The 22,422-nt window shown below is 40.4% G+C and overlaps 1 protein-coding gene across 1 annotated transcript; it reads right to left on the bottom strand.

The window, feature by feature from the left end:
- Positions 1-475: 475 nt before the first annotated feature.
- rspo1 (R-spondin 1) lies at positions 476-15,595 on the bottom strand. Its single transcript, XM_030783200.1, has 5 exons — positions 15,499-15,595; positions 10,002-10,193; positions 6,447-6,596; positions 4,795-5,013; positions 476-642 (listed from the first exon to the last, which is right to left on the bottom strand). The coding sequence occupies exons 1-5, from the start codon at positions 15,593-15,595 to the stop codon at positions 476-478; spliced, it is 825 nt and encodes a 274-aa protein (XP_030639060.1).
- Positions 15,596-22,422: the final 6,827 nt, after the last annotated feature.

Genomic DNA, 22,422 nt, shown 5'->3' with positions numbered 1-22,422 from the left:
CTTTTTTTTTTTTTTTTTTTAATGCCTGCTGTGCCGTACGATAAGACTTCTCCGCGCCTTCTGTAGGAGGGCTCACGAAAGTACGACCACACATACACAACCTGTCTCTCATACGTCCGACTGTACAAATAACCAAACAAATTTTTGTTTTCCTACAATATGCCACTGCTCCCGCCGAGCGTAATTCGGAGTACTGTTCATTATATTATTGCAGCAAACCTCCAGTTCTCTTCCAGCATTTCCTTGAATGCATAGCAGCATCGATCCTTATTCTTCATCATTTTAACATAGTTGAACATTGTCAGTAAGATTTTTTTGGGGTTTTTTTTGCTTTGTTTTTTTTTTTTTTTTTTTTGCAGCCAGTGCAGGTGGACTTTGCCTTTGTCTTTCATCTGTCTTGCTAATAACACACAACGCACACACGCACACACGCACGCGCACGCACACGCACACGCAGACGCAGACTGTCACATTGTTAGTTTGTGGAGCTGGTTGTCATGGCGGGTGTGGTGGTCGCTCGGGTCGGTGTCTTCTTCTGTTTGCCGCTCCCTTTGCTACTCTCTTTGGGTTCCCGGCCTTGGGTTTTGCCGTTCTGTTTGTTCTTTGGGTCGTCTTTCTTGTCGGTTTTTTTCTTCCCCTTGTCTGAATAAGGCAAAAAGAAGAATCCCGGTCATCAAAGTGACGTACAGATTGACTATGGCAGTGTTTTTTTTTTTAAGCTCTTTTATTTTAAGCACTGACACATTGGATACAAACTGTCTAATAATCAACACACTTTCAATTAAATGAGGACATTTAGTACAAGGCTCCACTGAAAATGTCCTGTCCCGTTAATCTCCAGGATTGGATTTGAAAAAAAAAAAAAAACCAAAACACTTAGCGATGTTCTTCAGTTTCAAAATATTGGCTCTGGTTTGGTGTTATTCCTGTGCAATGTGCCAGGTGTATAACACAAATGTTAGCGCTGTTAGCGTTATACTGGACCATTTTCGAAATGTGTGGCACCGTTAGACTCATATAGTGCGACGACAATTGCAAATACTCAAAAACCTCTTTAACTTCAAGAGCAGCACTGGAGGAGAGATGAGTGCGAAAGATATTCGTAAACGACATCGTGATCTAACACAGCGCTATTCGGAGCTGACAGGAAACACATAGCAGCGCTCTCGGGCCCATAACTAAAGACCAGACAAAAATAATCAAGCTGGGGAGAAGAATAATGTTCAAGCCCAGAAAAGTGTCACAGAGGTGACCGGTACCTGGCAGAACACAATGCTCTCAGCATAAACAGGACCCACTTTAAGTGAGTCACTTTTCTAAGACTTCATCCTTCTCCGAATCCTTTTCTTTTTTTTTTTTTTGAAATGTTACACATTTCCAAATGCAAAAAAAAAAACAAAGAGAAAGAAAAATCATGTATCAATATAAAAAAGAACACTCATTACAGGACTTTCCATTCTCTCATTGGGTTAGAAAACCAAATATGATAAAAAAAAAAAAAAACACACTTCAAAGTGAAACACGGAGCACACGGGGCTAACGAAAAATACAAGCAAATGTTTCACACCTGAGAGGGTTGCCGCGAGAAACGCAACGAGAACATATAACCAAAGTCTGGCACCAAACTCAGGTCTTCAAGAAATGCGCGGTTAGATTAAAAAAAGCAAAAAAAAAAAAAAAAAGAAAAAAAACCTGGGGGAGACGGAAGGCAGCTTTAGCACCACTACTGTAAGGGGAAAGTCAGGGCCTCAAGCGCTGACTGATGTTTGTTATGAACGTTTGTGTTGTGCATTTCAATGTTCCCTGGAAACGGCATCAACACTCGTATGGAGCTGGAGAGCATTTGCTTAGTGTTTGATGACATGAGCCGTACGGCGTCTGCAGGCTCCTGCAACTAGCACTCCGTTAGGCCTCAAGCCTAGTTTTCCACCTCAGCAACAAAGCTCTAGGTCTGCTTTTATTGGACGATATTTACGAAAAGTGAAGAGAACCAAAAAAAAAAAAAAAAAAAAGAGAGACAGAGAGGGAGAGAGAGAAACAGAGAGAGAGAGAGAGAGAGAGAGAGAAGCAGAGAGAGAGAGAGAGAAACAAAGCGAGAGAGAGAGAGAGAGAGGGAGAGAGAGAGAGAATTCTCTTTGCCATACTTAGGAATGAGAAGTTTTCTTCTTTCTCTTCCACGTATTTTTTTTTTCCACATTTTGGTGGTGTACTTGCGAACAGAAATGACAAAGAACAAACAAGAGACCAGGCACTGTTGGAATCCATTTTAGAACCCGGACCTGCAGTATGTGTCGGGCGGTAAACGCCCTGAAGGATGGGAAAAATAACGCAGGGAGGGAACGTAAGCTCACATTGCGTGTGATACAGAGGTTTTGTAAACTTGGTAAAAAAGTAGGTTGTCACAAGCCATTTTCAAAAAAAAAAAAAAAATCCCTGTTCAAATGGTTACGTTAGAATTCCTTTCAGCTCTATTTGTCTCTGATGGAGCTAAGAGGACCTCACTCATTTCTGACAGCTGAGATAGCTACTTAATTCAACCCGCTGTTGCCTGACAGTTACACATTTAGTGGAATTCTGTTTTCGTGCAAACCTCTTTATTAAAGCTTGAGGAAGGGGAAAGAAAAAAAAAATAGGAGATTTCGGGCCAAAACGACACAAAGCGTGAGATCTGCAGTTCTGTAAATCACTGCTGTTATACAAGCTTTGCCCCCTGTGTTTTTTACTGCCGAGGCCTTGATGGCCAACTGCTGCAGATGTATTCACAACCTAGCTAATTTAGCACCCAGCCCACATTTAGCCACATAAAAAAAAAAACAATGTAGTGAGATCAAGATACCCATCATCTCCCACTTAATTTTTACAGGTCGATATGATACGTAAAAGTACTTTTGTCCCCACGTGACTTTGATAGTGGAAGATTTCCAGTTATTTACCTCAGAGAATGAAGCTAGTTTTGAAAGCAAAAACCCAAACATTTAGGAAGGTGTTAGCGTCGCCTCCAAACTGAATCACTCAATTTCTTTAGGTTGAGCCTTGGTCGGCGTCACACTCTATACCCTCTCTCTCTCTTCTCTATTTTTTTCGACAAGCCGTCTCTTACTTTCGAGATCTGGCAGGCGGTATAGCACTTTTATGGGGCAGTTTATAATATTTCACTGCTAATTATTCTTATGGACCCGGGGTGGAAATTCTTTCCACAGTGCGGGCGTCATGCAGTGTAAATCTGCCTCTCATTTCTCAAATGGGGTTGTCACTCCCAGTCCTGCGTGAAGACCATGTCTCTTTGCAGGGTACACACGCTAGTCTGCACTCCGCCGCTAATGCAGGGGAAAAGCGGGAAACGCTGCCAGAGATGAAGCGTGGTGATTCATTTTGATATACGATATGCTCTTCATTTTGAAGAAATCAATGTGACTTGGAGATCCAATATTTCCTGAAACAACTAACTAAGCCAAAATTATGACTTTTTATTTATTTAAGAATTTCATTAGGAAACTAGCTTTCCTCTGGCAAAGAAATATGTCTGAATCACACGCAAGTATATTCACGAGCCAAATCAAGACACAATAGAAAACTTAAATTCCCCTGTAAATTTCCCTAAGGCCTTAGATTCAAACACTCTGTACTCTACAAGATGTTGATAATTATTCCAAACCTGGAGTTTTAAACTCTGAAATTTGAAAGGTCTGTTTTATTATCAAGGCAGAAAATTTCTGTTTGTGAAAACAAGCAGACCAAAATGTCGGAGTTTCTTTTTCTTTTTCTTTTTCTTTTTTTGTGTGTGTGTGTGTGGATACTTGTATAAACTCAAAGCAAAAATGGGCCAGATGGCTTGTTTATTAGCCACAGAACAAAAACATTACAAACTGGCCAATGAACAGCTAACTTGGCCATTAATTAGGCTGTGAATGCATTACAAGACACTATTGTTAGCTCTTTTTCTGGTTGAACGACTCAGTTCACATGGATTACTATATAAAGGCATAGGGAGCAGTAATTAAGTGTATAAAATCTGTTGATGTTTCATTTCATTTTTTTTTTTCTCTACAACTTTTATCTACAGTCTACTCGCAAGTCCATTTGGCTTCTCTCCCATTTCGAGGCCCAACACGTCATTTAGGTGTTAACCTTACGCTTCAGGGAGTCAAAAAACAAACAACAGCCTTTCCGTTAGATCCCCGGCCAACTATGCAGAGATTGCCATCTAACCGTGTCTGTTAATCCTTATGTACACTTACTTGTTTGTGCTTGGTCAGAACCACTGTGTTCTTTAGCTGATTAAATAGGACGGTACCAGTAACAAATCTTCCTCGAGTTTTTGCGTAAGTTCTTGTTCATATCTTAGCGCGCTGTCTGATGTGTTAAAGATGGTCAGAGGAAACTGGGGGGGGGTTTGAAATCCTGGGAGATATTCTGCAAAAATTTCATTTGGTTCTGAAACTGCACTGCTTCTACTTCCGCTGCTGTTCTTATCATCGACTGATGAAGTTCTTCATGAAACACATCAAATGACTGATGGGTTTGCTGGCCAGTAGTAGTAGTAGAGTTTGTTTAAACTTATTGCTCAGAAAGTATATGCATCATGCAACTACAGGCATTGACCTTCACTTAATACTGCGTAGAAGAACATATCTTACATCTCATATTTAGAGCATTGGAGTGAAAGATCTCACATCTTACATTTATAGAACTCTCATTAAGTCAGTTGAACGACAACACCTTACTTCACTTATGAACTTTCCTTCTCTGTTCTTTCTTTCTCTGTTCTCCACTATGTTCTACACGGCAGCTCACCTCTTTCGCACGGGATCCTCTTCTTAACGGTGCACCTCTGGGTTTCAGTCTCTGGGGCGCAGGCAGCGGGTGGCGCGGGGCCGGTGGACGTGTCCGTACTGGTGGGTTGAACGGGCTCCCTCATACGAGTCTGGTTGCCCTTTTTAAAGCCACACGTTTTATTCTTCTTCATACAGGGACCCCACGGGCTCCACTCACCCAGCTCACATTGTACTGTATCAGAGAGGAATGGTGAGATTTATATAACGTACACACACACACACACACACACACACACACATGCACACACACATGCACACACACACACTCACTCACACACACAAGGAAGACTGACTGCTTCATAACCCACACATACTTATAATTACAGAAGAAACATCATTTTCAGCTCATATGAAATGATGATTGCTAATATGCCGCATCCTATTTACACTCCTAGTTAGTCTTGACTCTTCTCCAAGATTCTGTGCTTTGATATTATGAGGATGGTTCAATTCAATCCAACCTCAGGGCAAGCTACAAATCTCCAATCACGTCTAAATGTGATCCAAGTTGGGTTTTTCTTTCTTTCTTTCTTTCTTTCTTTCTTTCTTTCTTTCTTTTTTTTTTTTTCGTAGCCGCCGGGGAATTTCGACGTTTCTTTTTTCACCGCTGATTTTGTTGTTCTGTTTCTGGGACTTCAATCAGTATCTAGATATTTTGTCCAGTGTGAGAGCAGGGACACAGGAGAAAATTTGACACTGCCAAAAAAATAAAGAGCAAATATAATAACAGATAAGAACTGCAGAAACGTCTCCTGGATGGAGGTAATGGAGGAGTAGCGATGCCAAAACGTAACCGTGAGAGTGAAGGCCTCTCATCTGGAGCATCTGGCAACCCAGAGGGAGCTGGCCAGGCATAGTCAACGAAAGCAGCACTATTGGTGGTTTGTGTCTGCTCATTTACCACAGACATCATCTGAAAAGAAATCAAAAGGCCTCTTAAGAGGCCTTATCATCCGACAGGCTTTCCTGATGAGTTAGTCTCACTGGGGATTGAGCACCCTTAGGAAAAAGATGGACAGAAAGGAGCAAAACTGTGCTTTGCTGCAAGTTTCCTTTTGTCCTTTTTGGACGCTCAATAACTATAATAATGAGGCATGTATTTAAAACAGCAGAATAAAACTCGCAGTATTATCTCTATTATGTCTCTATCTTTATCTGCCTGTCTATATATATATCCATTTATCAAAAAAACTGAGATGTCCCTATCTGAAGTTGCCATTTTCATGCTTTGTTTCTCTGATGTCAGAATCATTTCTTTATCGTCTAAATAACCAAACAGAACAATAATTTCAGAACAGTCTCATCACTCATTACATACTTTAAGGCACACACATCAAAGCTGTTTTAAGTAAAAGTTTGTATTTTAAGCAAAAATTAACCAAAAAAAAAGTTTGTACTGACTTCTGTCAGGCCCCTTTCTGATTGTTGACTAACAAGACGCTGACAACAAGTTTCATGTTTTGTAATGTTTTGATAAGCGGTGACAATGCTATACCAGTTCTCGTAAAAACGAGTCTATGTACATGTAATAAAGACAAATCGACAAAGCTCTCTTTATGCTACTGGTTTGAACCAGTAACCGATATCCGTTAAACGGAGGATAAACCGGTCGCTCACCTGCACACTCCATGGTACTGTTGACAGTGCTTAAGCCCTCTGGACAGCTTTGGTAACATCGCCCTCGGTGCGAATACATGCCCTCCTTACATTTCGCACAAAAATTTCGGCTAAAACACGTCTCACAATTTTCTATTTTACATGCTGAAAGGAAGAAAGCAGGGGAGAGAGGGGGAGAGAAAAACAGACAAGATTGCTGTCAGGATTTAGTCAGTTTAACATGTACTACATGGCTTCCATAAATTCAATGATAAAACATTAAACTGATTTATTCTGTGATAAGACTAAAATGTAGCTGCTGAAATAGTAAGGATTAGCAGAAACGGAATTTAACATTTATTACAACGTGCTATTTTTAATACATATGGTATAAACTGAGACGGCTGGATTGTCTCTGTTTTAAGATTTATGGGGCGGGGGGGTGTGGATAATACTTTCAGGCATCTAGGAGATTACATACAGCATCCACAATCTTCCAATCTCCTAAAAGCATATGTCTGCCCTCACCCCACCGTATATTTGTTGCTTTTTTTCCCCTTCTTTCTTTCTTTTTTTTCCTCCTCTGAACACCGGGTGGGGGGGGGGGGGGGGGGGGGGGGGGCCTGAGTGTCAGCATATTCGAGTGTTAGTCCAGTGTTAGGGCCCTGAGTGTCAGCATATTCGAAAAAGAGCTTTCTCCTGCACCTCCAGATCATTACAAGCTCTGGTGCCTCAGTCAAACAAACAAACTGCTTTCAATTGGGGGGCAATTATGGATGCAAGGCAATACAATCCAGACACCTACGACTAACATGACTACCGGCAACCGCTCCACGCATCCCCACCCTCACCACCTTTCCAATTACCCTCATTATCTAATTTCCGTAATAACGCGGAATCTAATCCCTAATGTTTTCCTTTTTCATAACCACATAAGTCCTGGAAAAGCAAATACGGTTTTCCACGTGAATCCTGTATTAGAGACGCCACATAAACAAACAATTTTTAGATCGAACTCTGCGACGTTAGATGAGGATGAGAGATTTTCATCGTCTCAGAACGGGTCTGAGGTGGGCAAAAGAAGAAAAAAAAAGAAAAACCTACCATAAAGCTAAACGTTAACAGGAGAACCTGTAGAGAAGTATGCAGGGTAGCAGGTTTAGAGCGGTTAACATTCGCATGGTTGGTCTTATGGGCTTGTGCCAAAGACTGGGAAAGGGCCTCCAAGCATTCTTGGTCTGTGTTTTTCCCTATAACCTCTGCTCTCAATTACCACTTAACAACTAAATTTGACGTTAGTAATGTTTGGAGCAAACATTTTTTGCACTCAGACATTTACAAATGCGCCCTTAATGTAAGACAAATGTTGTTAACAAGGTACCACAGAGATCTGGAGTCAAATCAAATGCACAGAGCTGATTGAATAATTGCAGCAGGTGAGCCACTGAGGCCTTGCAAAAGGCAAGGTTGAAAATGAGGAGTTCACATGCATGGCAACCTCGCAAAAGCACAACACGCACACACACAACAACGAAACCGGATACTAGTGCAGGAGTGGAAGTCTCCCAGTGAACCGTCCCATACTCACATGCAACGAGGCTTCAGATCAGTATATTTTTTTTTATACAGGGTCCAAATGCTTTTGAGGACAACTTAGGGTGATATTAGACAATAACTTGAAGCTTTAGAGTGGAGGTGCTCGAATCTGATTCTTGAGGGAGGGACAGAATCTCGCTACTTTTTGACCTCACTGGATTGATGGAGGCTGATTTTAACCTGTGAAAAAGATGTGAACATTCTTCAAACCCATCAAAGACATGTAGTGGTTGGCCGTAAAAAAAACAAAAACAAAAAAAAAAACAAGAAGAACAAGAAAACATTTAACAGCGCTTATGCACTTGAAAGTCTGAGTGGTGTGCTCTTGCTTTGGGAACTCTGATGTTTTTACGCCGACTACTTCCAATAACCAGAGTTAGAACGGTTTCGGCCAAATTCTGGAAGGAGTCGACTACTGTGCATGTCATTCAGTTACCATGTCATTCTCAATTCATAAACAAGGGGGCAACAAATGCTCTGTTGTATTACTAAGGAATGTGAGCAATGATTTTTGAGTCTCAACCATAGCGCCATAATAACTATTTAAATATTGAGAGCTAGGCAGAAGTAATCACGCAGTGGTGTGGATGGATAACCCTTTTGTTCCGTAAATGGTTCCTATGCTGAGATTTACCTGTCATGAAGTTTCAAAACAGAATCATTCAAACATCTGATAAATATTAAGTGAAATGATGCAAGAGTGTATCTTGCAAAACAATGGCCGGTATTTTCTTCCCGAAACAAAATGTAATGATTCCAAGCTGCGGTTTGCACTAATTGCCTATCAAAATACACTCTTGCCTCAAAAAAGAAAGGTACATATAATTTACAACTGGAAAAGTATTACTGTGTTCTGATGGAGAATTAGACTCATATAAAACTATTAATTCTCGTGCATAAAAAAGAATGAACTATTAATTCTTTTTTATATGGGCTAATCCTATACTCCACATCCGCACACAATTTTAATATTCAAAGTACTTTATGCATTAGTCATCTGCAGGTTTGTTAACTTTAAGATGAATGCAGGTCTGCGGTTAAATTTTAAATGTTAAATGATACGTTTTAAGGAAAAATCAATTACTAAAAAAAAAAGGACCAGAGGATACCATAAATCGCAGTCTCTAATCACATCAGACATTTACCAGTGCTTGGGTAGGAAAAGTAAAAGAAAAAGAAAAAACACACATCTGAGTGAATTTCAACTGGCATGAACTCATGCATTTACGGGCCAAAATAATAATGCAGACTTCCTTACAGAAACAGACAAACAACAGTCTATTACAAATGTTTTGCTTTGGATTTTTTTTTTTTTTGCAAATCCTGTTTTTCACCCGCAACTAAGAGAAAACAGATCACTGGCCTGGTTTTTGGCATCTTCTGTTGAGAATGATGCCACTCTAGTTTACAATACTGCATGGGTGAACACTATAGGGTTTCCAATTCTTGTTGTTGTTGTTGTTGTTTTTCCTTTTTTTAATTGCGTCATTGGACATGGTACAGCAGCAACAGTCTGTAAATGTCAAAGACTAAGGATTAACGGAACGTGTTTTTCTGTTTTGTTCTTTTTCTTTGGCCAACCATGTAAATGAAGGTCGTTCAAGGTCATTTATGGAGAGCCAGAGTATATATGGATATTTGAGTTAACTTTTCAGTCAGCTACTAATTAAGGCTTGGACAAGAAACAGGTAAGAGGACCTTAAGCATTTTGATTCCTTTAACTGGTCAGCAAAGAACTGGGTGCTACCAAAAGCCATATACACTGGTCCTGTAAGAATGACTTCAGACATTCTTGATGTTGAGTTATTTGGCTGATGTTAATTACTTGATGAGAATTCGGCAAACAACTGAAATGTGTCACCAAGCCATTACTTGTAAAAATGGACGGTTTTGTCCCTCCACAACCCCTCAGCATTATACAATTTTTTTAATCACGAAATAAAACAAGTTGTAGGTCAAAAAGCAAACACTTACGTGTGCATTTGTTCATATCCCGATTCCGCATGCCGTAATAGCCGACGGGACAGGCCGCGAGACACACCCCGATCTGACGGATGTCATTCCGCTCCAGCAGGATGAAGAGTCGTGGTTTACATTTCAGACAGCCGTTGTATTCGGAGCAGTTTTCACAGCCAGAGGAGCAAGATGGCACCACCTCAGTGCTTACTGCAGGAGCAGAGAGCCAGACAGATACAGTTACTCTGAAGTTTGTGGGTTGCATGAAAGGCTGAGTATAAAAGATTGTCTTCGTAGAGGACGCCAGAGCGAAAAAACCATTGTATACGCGGGCTTAGGTTGTAACTCATAACTTAATCAGCTCATTAAAGGAAACAATAGCTTGAGAGAATTTTCATCTGTTTTTTTAGGCAGGATTATTCACTGAGTGAAAGGTTAGCCTAAATATCAACATAGACAACGGCCCCTCCAGCAGACTTTTGTCCAGGGACAACTCGTTGTCCTCATAAAACACAGCTTTGAAAAAATACCTCTACAACCTCTTATGCTTTAACTTTAAAAATTTCATAGCTATGGTGAAAATAAACAAACTTCAATCAAAATCGTTTTGGACAAAAAGTTCAGAATCCTCGAAAAAAAAGAAAGTGATAGATGAACAGTTTTATGTCATCAGAATGAGATTGTATTTGTTGTTACCTTGAAAAAGCCTCTTGATATCAAACCTTTATTCTATCTTTTGATCATAATACATATGATCTTTATTTGATCATAATATCAATATTTTCTTCAAAAATGCTTAGAAGTGTTTTTTCGACTCAAGCCATTCCAAACCAAAAGTGTTACATACACAGAGTTTCAGCCTTGCCAATTTAAACACATATTCCTCTATTAATTCAATTCAGCCAAGAACACTCTTTCCTATCAAAGTTGACAAAATAAACCAAGTTGACAATAGGAAAAGCAAAGACTGTATTTCAAAAAGCTGATAAAGATATTCTATTTTAAAAACATCTCTCTGCTACCAAATGTTCAAAAACTTGAAATGAAGCAGGGGTGTTTTTTTGGGGGGGGGGGGGGGGGGGGGGGGTCAATAACTAAAATGAACTAAAATCAATGTCAGTTTGTCACGCCTAAGAAACTATGACCAAAAATATTCAGTGACCCCTACAGAGAGACAAAGAGAAGGGATGGGGGAGGTGGGGGGAGTCATGAATTATCGACATTATTACAACAGCAGTCTTAACTATAAATATTAATATGTGAACTAACAAATACGTTTCAGCTATAAAACCATCAACTGGGTTCATTTGGAAAAATTACAAGCATGAAAAGAATTTCCTTTGTCAAATATGAGATAAGTCCAAATCGTGTTGAGATTTCTCCACAAGGAGCCTTTTTAATACCACACGGTTATAAACCCCCAGCTGGTATTTTATCTTCTGCACTCACAGGGGTTAATGTTTATGACATGTTCAACCAGAGGCATGCCAAACAACTATGAACGGTTTCTCACTGTTTACTGGAAACTGCCCATTTGAGCTCCTCAACAAGATTTGTGTTGGAGAACTCTGCTGTGTTTTTTGAACCAACATCCCTCCCTGATTCAAAATCAAATACTGATCTCACTCAGGGACACCTAAGAGATAAACAAAAAAGAAAGCCCAGGGTTTCGACATGCCGACAAAAGTGCATGTCTGAGGAGGAAATGTACGCCATAACAATCGTTTTCCTCAACCCTCAGGACAAACGCTGAATCATCTTTTTTCAAACAGCCATCCAATAAACTTGAATTTTCTACATCTGACCAAATCTTTCCAGGCAATACTACCATAGTTTATAATCCTGTAATACACACCAGCACATTCAAGTGCAAACCAAACCTGGCTTAGTCCTTTCGCTAACATCCTTTTTTTTTCACTCATTCCTCCAAAAGGAGGGAAAAAAACGGAACCCTCTGTAACGGATAAAATTATTGCTTAGAAAGCATGTCAAAGTGCACATCCTGTTTCTGGGGCCGATTGGAGTCGAAACCGCGGTCATCTGCGCTGATTTACGAGACTATGCGGTATCAACTCCAAATATACACACTTGCAAGGCAATCCATCTGCGGAGCTGTCGCGGAGACATAAGACGGGTGAAAAAAACGTTAGATATGTATCTCTGAAAATCAGCTGCGACCCAGAGTGAGTCATGGTTACATCGCAAGCGGACGCAAGAAAGTAACCGCGAGAGCAGTATTCTTATTACCGTTAATAACGATAAAGAAATCACCTCGTCACGTTTAACAGCGGGTAAAGGTGTGGACTGCGCGCTCAGGCGGGGCAAGACGCTTTCGACCTGTTATATATGGCGACAGTTTTTTTTTGATCTAGCTGATACTGGAGTTTATCTATTCCATGTCTTTGGCAAGATGGGTGTTTTCCGTGCGCAGTGGATCCTTCTCCATATTAACTTCCCCAGATGATTTCAAGGCCTGGTCAGAGATTTTGTACATATGACCGAAGCTAATTGCATTGTGAAAAACATATGGTGGAAAAAAAAAAAGAAAAAAAAAAACCTAAAAGAAAGCATGAAGAAACTTTGTTGACACAAACAAACCCTGAAGGGACAGGCGAGCATCTGTGACCCCCCCCCCCACAACACACCACCACCACCCCCACCACTAGCACCACCGCCTGTGTGCCACAGAGCCATTACATAATATTAAACATCACTTAAATAACTGAAACGGAAACGAGGGGGATTCTCCCAGATGTCGGCAAAAAAACATTTTACGAACCGCCACAACAACGAAATCATTAAACCGTTCTGTTCCTCATCAAAAGATGCCCCCAAGGTGACTTAGTCAGAATTTGTTTGACCAGTGACTCTAAACACAAACAGATTTTTTATGAAACATTTACACTTCTGCAAAAACTGGTTGTGAGGCCTGTATTCATCAGACACACAGACATTCTTCATGTGATCACTAGCATTCCACAGCCCTCCCTTCAAACTATAAGAAATGAACAACAACAACAAAAAAAAACTCTGAGAAAAGACAGCAAATATGTAACTAGCATGATAAATGGTTAGAGTAAGAACTGTTGTTTTTTGGTTGGGTTTGTGGAGCTGTGGTTAGCTCCGCGAAAAGGGCAGGAAGAAAGCATGGGGCGTACCCAACTGACCCAAGTCACGAAACTCATTAGAACTTCAAAGACGCTACTGAGGACCTTCACATTATTGGGCAATGCTTTTTTTTCTTAACCGACTAAATCTGAATCTAAGAGTATGCCAGTTCCCACAGTAACTGCCGATGATAAGGACAGTTTTGTGCATGACCCTCACATTTGAGCTTTGAGTGAGAATATCTGAGGAAGTAAGTTACATTAATAGAAACATAAATTGAAACCCCAGTCATCTGTTACTTAAACATCTCTGGAGGTAACAGATGAGCATCGGAGAAATGAACTGCAGTCTATTTGCCTAAAATGAAAACAGTAACTTGCTCTGTTTTTGTACAGAAGTTGGACACTGAAACACACATTTTTTGGCCTGAGAGTAGGTTTGGACAAGATAGCACACAATATTTTGATTTGCAGGGAATGTGGCAAATGTGAACAAAAAGTTCAGTTCAGTTCAAATTTAAAGACAAAGGGGTCACCACATTTGTAAAGACACGCTAGGAATGACAGCGAAGACCATCTAACTTACCAACTGTTGAAAGGCATTTAGTATAATGTTAAACGTTTAAGGTTAATCTGCAGGAAATCAATAACTGATTCATGAAAAACTAAGAGAGACCAGAAAACCAACTGAGAGAGATGTAAATTGACCAAGACACATTTCTAATTAGACAGTCATTTCGTGAAAAGTGAGTGGGTCCATCGAGGTTACTTTGGAAGGAGAAGATGGATTTCTTCACGAGCCAAAAGCCATGGGCCTGTATGTAAATGTCCAAACACATCATTTAGCTCATGTTAAAAAGGCTTAGCAATTTCTTTCTTTAAACTCATGTTCTGTTTTTTTATTTAGACAAGGTATCTTCTCCTTGAGATTATGAGGAAACTTTTAACCTTTAGAAATATAGCGTAATTGGGACAAGCTAATCATTATAGTAGCTGAAAGGTGCTAAAAGCAGCAGTTATTTCTGAACCATTTTGCTTCCTGTAAAACATTATGAAGTAGGGAGCTAAAAACAAAACAAAACAAAAATGTCAAACAAGTAAGCAGAAAAGCTCCTCAACAACTTTCATCAAGTCCATGTCTCATTTAACAAGTTTATGTATACCATTAACCAAAATCCAGCAAACACAATGACTAAAATAACTGCTTCTGTCTGAACTTCCTGGAGGGTATAAAGACTAGGTCATGCCTTTGTTTTACAAACTGCGTTCACTGCAGCCAAAAGCAGCAAAAGGCAAGTCTGGTGGTTTATTATAATACTTTAAATCGTTTTGATTCAATGCTGTAGGGAAGAAAAAAATCCCTGAATTGAACCTGTCATAACTACACGGTGTCGTGTCAAATCAAAGCTGGTCTTTTTCTCTCTTTCCTGTAGGACATTTCGCTCAAACTTTCTCTAGAGGGCGCTCTCATACACGTGACAGGGCAATGACTGTTAACCATCTAGATCCATCTCATATTTAGGTCTGAAATTAAAAGATAACATTACAAACAATATATAATCATTATATGATCATATCCAGACGTTCACGACGTTGATGAGTGAAGGTCACCTTGTATACACCAAAACCCATTTTGCTCTCATAAGATGAAGGAAAGAAAAAGACACTGATATAGTAATGTCCAAAAGGCATCTCTAATTTTTCTGACACATATTTCATCATTGCCCTGAAATATAAAAACCAAAAGCTCTTTTGACTCTGCCTGGATATTCTCTGAGGTGTTGCTTTTACTTTATGTAAGCACTTTCTTGGAAAATGTGTAATCTGAAAGCTGTCTGCGATAAAACTTCTATGTTGACCTGAAGGCAGACACAAGGAAAGGATGAGATGTCTTACAGTGGATTACGCTTCCATTTATTTAAGGTTGCAGCCTGGCCAAGTTCTAGAAAGTGCCTGATATTCCTTCCATAATGCAATAGAGAGACAGACAGAGATCACTGTACACAGTGGTCCTGAAACTCTGTCATGAGTTGTGTTTAAAACTGATGATAAACACTTTAAATAACCATAAATGGCTTCACATAAATCACAGCCATGGTCATTACATTCAAAGGAAACTGGGAAACTAAAATGATCCATTTTGGCAAAGCAAATAATGGGGATGAAAAATAAACACAACGTACACTTTACTGCGGTAGTTAAATGTTTATAAGAAATTTACCGCTGTGTTTCGCGTGGCAGTGAATCACTAGGGTAGCCACTTACAGTAAAAACAGTAAGATCACAACAACAGAAAGAAAGACAGAGAGAGAGAGAGAAAGAGAGAGAGAGAGAGAGAGAGAGAGAGAGAGAAGAAGAAGCTGGTAGAGATAGAGAGAAAGAAGAAGAGGAGAGGTTGGATGACTCACTCCGTCTTTGCCTCCTCCCGTTGGACAATTTGATGTTGTCACTGTGACCTATGGAGCTGATGATGATCACTGCCAGTGCCAACAGTTCCAGCTGCATAGTCCCTGCTGCCCAGCTGCGCGGGGTTCCCCCCCCCCTGCAGGCAGACCGATTAGGCGGGGAGCCCCTTCCACACTGTGACAGGTGGAGCTTCTGCTGCTTCTTGCTGCTACTGCTCTGCTACTGCCTTGGAGCTGATCGGGTCGATGCAGCTCACTACAATTGGCTGAGGTTGCAGCTTCCCTCTCTGGAGGCTGCCGCTGCAAGTTGAAACATGCCCAAGAAGGTGCAGGCCATAATACTGCAGATGAGGGAGAGGAGGAAATGGAGATGGTGTGGCGATGTATGGTAGATCGAGAAAGAGCGGGAGAACAAGAACGTGGCAGAGGAAGAAGGCTGCCCTTCAACCCATGAAGATGGAGCGAAGTGAGAGCAGTTGTTGGGCCGTTGTTGGGGGAGCGGCTGGGAGAGGCTGGAGTGAATGAGCACCCCAGCTCAGGAGCATGTGTCTTATTAGGGATGCTAGGAGGAGGAGGAGGAGAAGGAGGAGGAGGAGGAGGAGGGGGGAGGAGGAGGGGAGCTAAAAAAAGAGAGAGATGGAGAAAGGTTCTGGACTCCTACGCGTGACGGCGCATCTGTCAGTGCCAAGACCTGCCGGGGAGAGAGAGAGAGAGAGAGAGAGAGAGAGAGAGAGAGAGAGAGAGAGAATGGGGAGGGGGTTAAGTGGGGAGGTGGGGTGGAGTTGGGTAGGGTTGGGCACAGATGGGAAGAAATACAACGTGAGAGACTATCCATGATAAGAAAAAAATAAAACAAAGATTATGGCTTGACAATAGACTTTTTACAGTCTATATTCTGAATCTGACCCTTTCTGTGAGCCGGAATTCAATCCTCAGTAGCAAATTTAAAACATAAAGGCTCATTCCCCCCCCCCCCCCCCCCCCCCCCCCGTTTCTTTATTTTGGCCACTATTCTCATTGGTCATTTGATCTCAATTTCTATCATTCTAACAGAAAGTTACATTTACACGGATGCAATTTTTCCTGTTATAAACTCAAGTAAAACTGTCTCTGATAATATTTTTTTGCTCTAGAAATTTTAATTTGTGTCTAAACTGTTGACCATCGGTCATGATTTTTCCATTATATCGGGCTTCCATGTAACCCATCTCTTTATGGCTTGAGCATTCTGGGAGCAAAGTCAAAGCTTACTCTACCAAATCATTCACAGTCATGTCACAATATGACTAAAATACCTCAAATAGTTTTTGGTCACTGCACTTAAAGTCAGAGTGGGGTGACGAATGGAACAAAAAAAAAAAAAAAAAAAAAGCATGTTTACAAAAGAAAACACAGAACTATGTCTTGCTTTTTCTAAAGGCTGAGTTATGAGAAAAAAAAGAAAAAAAAAAGGTTGTCATTGCGGTGGTGAGATCGAGTTGCATCAGTGAAATGTGTTTATGAAACCATATTCTGAATTACATTCCATCAGAAATACGTCTGAAACTACGCTTAAAAGACGTCATACCTCTAAGAGCGGGGGAGGGGAGGAGCATGTTTGGCTTCTGAACTGTAGGACTTTACATCACTTCGAAGAGGAAGAAATTTGTTATTTCTTACCCTGTCATCCTCCTAAAACTGAACATGATCAGAGCACGAATTCCAAAAATTCGGATGCATTTCGGTCAAGCTCGTTACACCCCTTTGTTCTCTGAACTAGTCAACTCTTCCTCCGATGTCATCCTCGTCGTGAAAGATGATTGTTTTGTGAACTAAGATAATGAGGGTGTAGGAAATAAACCGAGCATGGAGATGACTGATACATGAGAGAAAACAACATCACTTCTCCCATGCTTCATAAACAGTGGAACAGAAAACTAATCCAGATTGGCCCTAAGTGTGTTTGAGATCATCCAGACCACCTCCCTCAAGCAAGTTAGAGGTTGGAAATCTATGTCAGAGTTTATTTGGGAAAGAAATCCCCTTTGCGCAAAGAAGTCGTGGCATTGTGCAAGATTATTAATGTGACCTAAGACAGTATTTAATTACAGGGTGTTATTCATCATCTAAAAGAGGAATACATCTTGGAGGGAGGGGGGGGGGGTTCCTCTCTGATTGAAAGGCCTGGCTGCTAACTAGGCCCCTCAGCTACAGTGTCTAGCCCTGAGGAAGACAGCAGAGAGATCGTAAACACGTACGCTTGAGACTTTTACTTGGACACACACATTCAGAAACACACATGTTCGCATACCCTCATGCCCACACACGCACAGACACACACACACACACACACACACACACACACACAAACTGTTCACACACATAGAGAGACTGCTAAAAGGAAACAGAGGAAAAAGCTTTCACAAACAAACTATATCAGAAACATCTTAAAACAAATAACTTCCATCTCCTGTGTCTACCTTCACAGAGAAGATGAACAGCTCTCGGAGGAATAAGTTACTATCTACAGATCATCTCGGGAAAACCACCTTCATTCTTCTACACATAAAGATGTCTCCTCTTTCGTAATGTTTATTTGCCTATGACAATGAATAATAGACAAATGTCTTCAACACCTCCCTGATATTTATCAGTATGGGCCAAAATACGTAGGAAGCGTGACTTCTGAGTCTCCAGTCAAAGATATTAATTGGGAGAGATATGTCAGGAGTGACGGCGAGAAATACTGTCGCCCTAGGACTGGAAGAGTCGGGTCTCTCCAGAGCTGAGTCACTTTGAAAACGAGCGGGATGGTTTCCAGACTCAGAGTAATTCTGAATAAAATGCCATTTCATCACATTCGTTGAGACTTCCCAGGACACAAGCATGCACTGACAGAGAGAAATGTGGCTTTGGCCAGAGCTGGAAAGAAAGATAGAAATGGAAAAAAAAAAAAAAAAACCCCACGAAAACACCTCGCAAAACAGAGGAGATTGGCTCTTGAAGAAACATTAATCTCTAATCTCTAATGAAAACAATTCACTTGATAAACAAATATTCTTTCAAAACCATTTGGCTGTACAAGTTTTTGAGGTTTACAGAAAGGTGATATGTGTTGTTTGTTTGCTGGAGTAATTTTGCAAGCCAGGTCTGTGGTGTAATCTATACTGACATTAATGTCACTAAGTGATAAATGTAACCATAAAAGCTTTGAGGAGAAAAAAAAATCTTTTTGTTTTGGAAATGTCAATGTCCTGTTAGCTGGATATACGCCCCTAGTTTAGCAAAACGTTAGAAGAGAACGTCCTTGTCAACTTAGTGAGTCTCCTCAATTGCTGAGGTCGATAAAATGTTTCTCAACGTGGCTAGTTGTCTCATAGAGCTAATCCTAGGTCGGTGTGGCACCTCTTAACCTCTTGAGTGGGCTTTTTCTTTGCTTCTTCATCCATTACATGGGCACAAACACAGTGTCTTGTTCATCCCCATTGCCTCTATTCATGTGGATGACACACTGAAACTTAGCCCCTCATCAAATAGTCAGGAGATTAAATTGCCTGCTTTGTACTTTGTTTTGATGTATCAATTATTTAAGGAGGCACTAATGAAAGGAAGCCACCACTGAGGGACAATTAGGTACTATAGTGGACCCAAAGGCCAGGTGGCTTTCTCAAAAAAAATGAAAAAAAAAGAAAAGAAAAAGAGAAGAAAAATGAAGGCCCTGGTGACCCAAAAGACAGTAATTACCAGTACCTGCTAGTTATTTCGTCAAAAGCCCATTTCTCATTCCATGTCTCTTTCCAATTCGTATTACATATCTCTTCATATGAGTTTGTATGTGCAATGGAAAAACTGCTTATAACGGTTGTGTTTGGCAGCGTGCTGAAGTGGAGCCATGAAAAGACCGGAGCCGTAAACAGGCTGTAAACACAGGCTCTAATGGAGCACAGAGTGAGGCATGTCTGATCTACTCCAAACTCCCCGCTTTGACCCCGCTCACCGATACACCAAAGCAGTTTCACAGAGACGCCGTCGGTAACCTAATCCTCTTCAGTCCTGTTAAAACACCAACAAGTCCTCCCCGCTCTGAGGGTGTCTTTCAATATACATCTCTGCCATAAACAGTCAAAACCTGACTGAACGAAACAGCTTACCTAAAACAAAAGACTTAGGAGTGTTTTTTCGAAGCTAACGCTTGATAATGGGGGGATTATTATCGTTATTGTTTTTTTTTTTGTTTTTTTTTTTTTAAATATTCATACACTCTTCTTAGTTTAGAGGTATCTCCGTCTGTAAGACCACTTAGGTTAACGTTAGGAGAAAAGCAGGATCCACAGCTGCACTGAGACAGCGAGGCAGTAGTCCAACATGAAGGAGAATAGAAACAGTGAGATAAGCAGTCAGTGGTTTCAAATTTGCCCTTGTTTGTGTATTGTGACCTCATTTTGTTGAGAAACCGTTTTTTTTTTCTCCCCCCCCTAACTGTGATGTTGAAGCCAAACAGAAGGTGCTGAAAAGACCCGAGGAGGAACACACCTGGTTTGCTCACCACTCAGCAGCAGGAGCAGCGACCGTTTAGGTAATCACCTCCTCCACACAATGCATTAAAAGCAGGGGCAGAACACATTGCAGATGTGGGCAAACCATGCCATTCCTTCTCTCTCTCTCTCTCTCTCTCTCTCTCTCTCTTTCTCTCTCTCTCTTTTTTCTGCACTGTCCTAAGCTCTTCTCAACACTGCTTTCCCAGCGCCGACCTGCTCTCTTTACCCCACACATCTTGCAGGCATCCACAGCTCCGTCAGCTCAGAAATAATCTCATTCAGCTCATAGTGATTAAGAATGGCTAAAAGCAATATAGCTGAGCGAGTAGTTGAAAACTGGGTAAAACGCTCACGCTTGTCTCCTTACCTTGGCCAATCTGTACCCAAAACCTTACACTTATTCAGCAGTTTCAGCTGACCTAATGTTGAAGTAACAGTGGAGCCACATTAGAGATGAGGCAATACAGACAAAAAAAAAAAAAAAAATTAAACGAATAAGAGAATGGGTGAGAGGGATTGAGTTTGAAAGCTGTAAATCTGTTCACAAGTCCAAAATCTGTTTTAATGAACTGTCACATTGCAGTGCAGTCAATCAGTTCAGCTGAGTCAAGTGCCAAAGTAAACACACTATTTCAGAGCGCGCTGCTCTAAAATACAGGACACATGACGCTTGAAAACCAGCAGTGTAAAGAGAGTGACTTGATGCCTTTTGAGTCTTTAACAGACTCAAAGCCTTAACTAGAGACATTAAGGTGTCTCATCTTACACGCTGCCATGGTATTCCATTTAGAAGAAAACATGCTTTTTGACCATTTTATTTATTATTGTTATTATCATTTTTTTTCTTTTTAGGAGAAATAGGGTAAAACAAATCTGAAATATTTTATTTTGTAGGTCTTTATATCCTTTTTACTTAGCTCTCATATGAGAGATAACGATATATGTTACTAATATTGAGGTGAAATTAAAAACAATAATAATAGTAATAAAAGAAAAAACTGTATCTACTGAATAGCGATGCAAATCGTAGGACAGGAGAGCTTCCACAGAAAAGTGAAACAAAATTACTGCATGAAATCAGTACAACATTAAAAATGCAACACACACAAACACACACAAAACCTTTAAAAATATTTCTGCTTGTCAAAATTAGATTATCAAAGAGTGAAATTAACACGCTTGCGCTGATGAAAGGAGTTTTTAATTAGGAAAAATAAATAAATAAAAAATACTTCGCATGTCTTGTGGTAAAATATAAAATGATGATAAATCTGATTTTCATAGAATGTATTTACCACAAGTGAATAAGTATTCCGATGTAGTAGGTAACTATGCTTTTAGAATAGCCAAGGTTTAATGAAATAGTCGCTGATTTGACGTGTGGTCTGCTAGGGTGGATGAATAAACAAGCAATAACACAGAAATGACAGCCGAACGGCTTTCAGCTTACCTAATATGCATCGCGGTTCACATCCCGTTCCACTGTGTTGACGAGCTCGGTTTGCCTTTATATATATAATATCCTCGCCGGGCTTCAAATAACTCCTGCTACCAGACACCTCCGGGTGAGCGAAAGTTTCCCTGATATCATTCTTATGAAACAAAACATTCCATTGTCGAATTTGACAATTCTGCAAAATATGATTGTCTGGCAAATTCACAAATACTTCAGAATAAAAATAGAAATTCTGACCAAAAAAAGAAAAAGGAAAAAAAAAAAAAACTAAAATCCCGATGATATGCCTATTTTCTCTCTGTTTACTAGATACCAAACGATGGTTATAGTAGATGAAAGGCTGTCTTAAGTCATTCTAAAGCAAGTCCCTCATAAATCCACTCTTAAACTCCGGACTGCATCCAATTCGTGTAGCGAGCCACGGTCTCAGGAAGTTTGCATCCAACTCCATCTAGTGCAGGCGCAGCGTGCATGAGGTCGTGTTAGCCCCACCCCTAAGTAGACCCTACTAACTGAGAAAGGCAAAACCTGTCGTGGAGTTAATTTGGAGTGTTGTTGTTTGTTTTGATGTCACTTTAATGAACTTGTGTCTACAGTGTGTTCTTAAACTGTCAGATTAGAGGAGTGAGAGGAGGTGTCGGAGGTTATTTTTCCTCGAGGACTCCTCAATTAAAATAAACGTCTCAAATTAAGGATGTGTCGTCGAATCCAATAACATCACTAATTCCAGTGACAAAGATAATAATTAAGAAACACTTAAGCTACTGACGAAATTACATTTGAATGTCTCAGAGTTTATAGTAGCCAACTAAGAAGAGCGAGTGAAAGTAAGTAGCAATCCAAGGTCATGACAGTTTTGTTTGTTTGTTTTGTTGCTGAAGAGCACCATGTGTGTTCAAAAGGACATTTTCAAGTGTTGTGGCCGAGGCAATTTGCAGTTAAGGCGGAACGTCC

This window comes from Chanos chanos, chromosome 8, assembly GCF_902362185.1.
Source record: "Chanos chanos chromosome 8, fChaCha1.1, whole genome shotgun sequence".
In the NCBI taxonomy this organism is placed as follows: domain Eukaryota; kingdom Metazoa; phylum Chordata; class Actinopteri; order Gonorynchiformes; family Chanidae; genus Chanos; species Chanos chanos.
The sequence above is the reverse complement of the archived record's forward strand: the minus strand, read 5'-3'. Positions and strand labels throughout refer to the sequence as shown.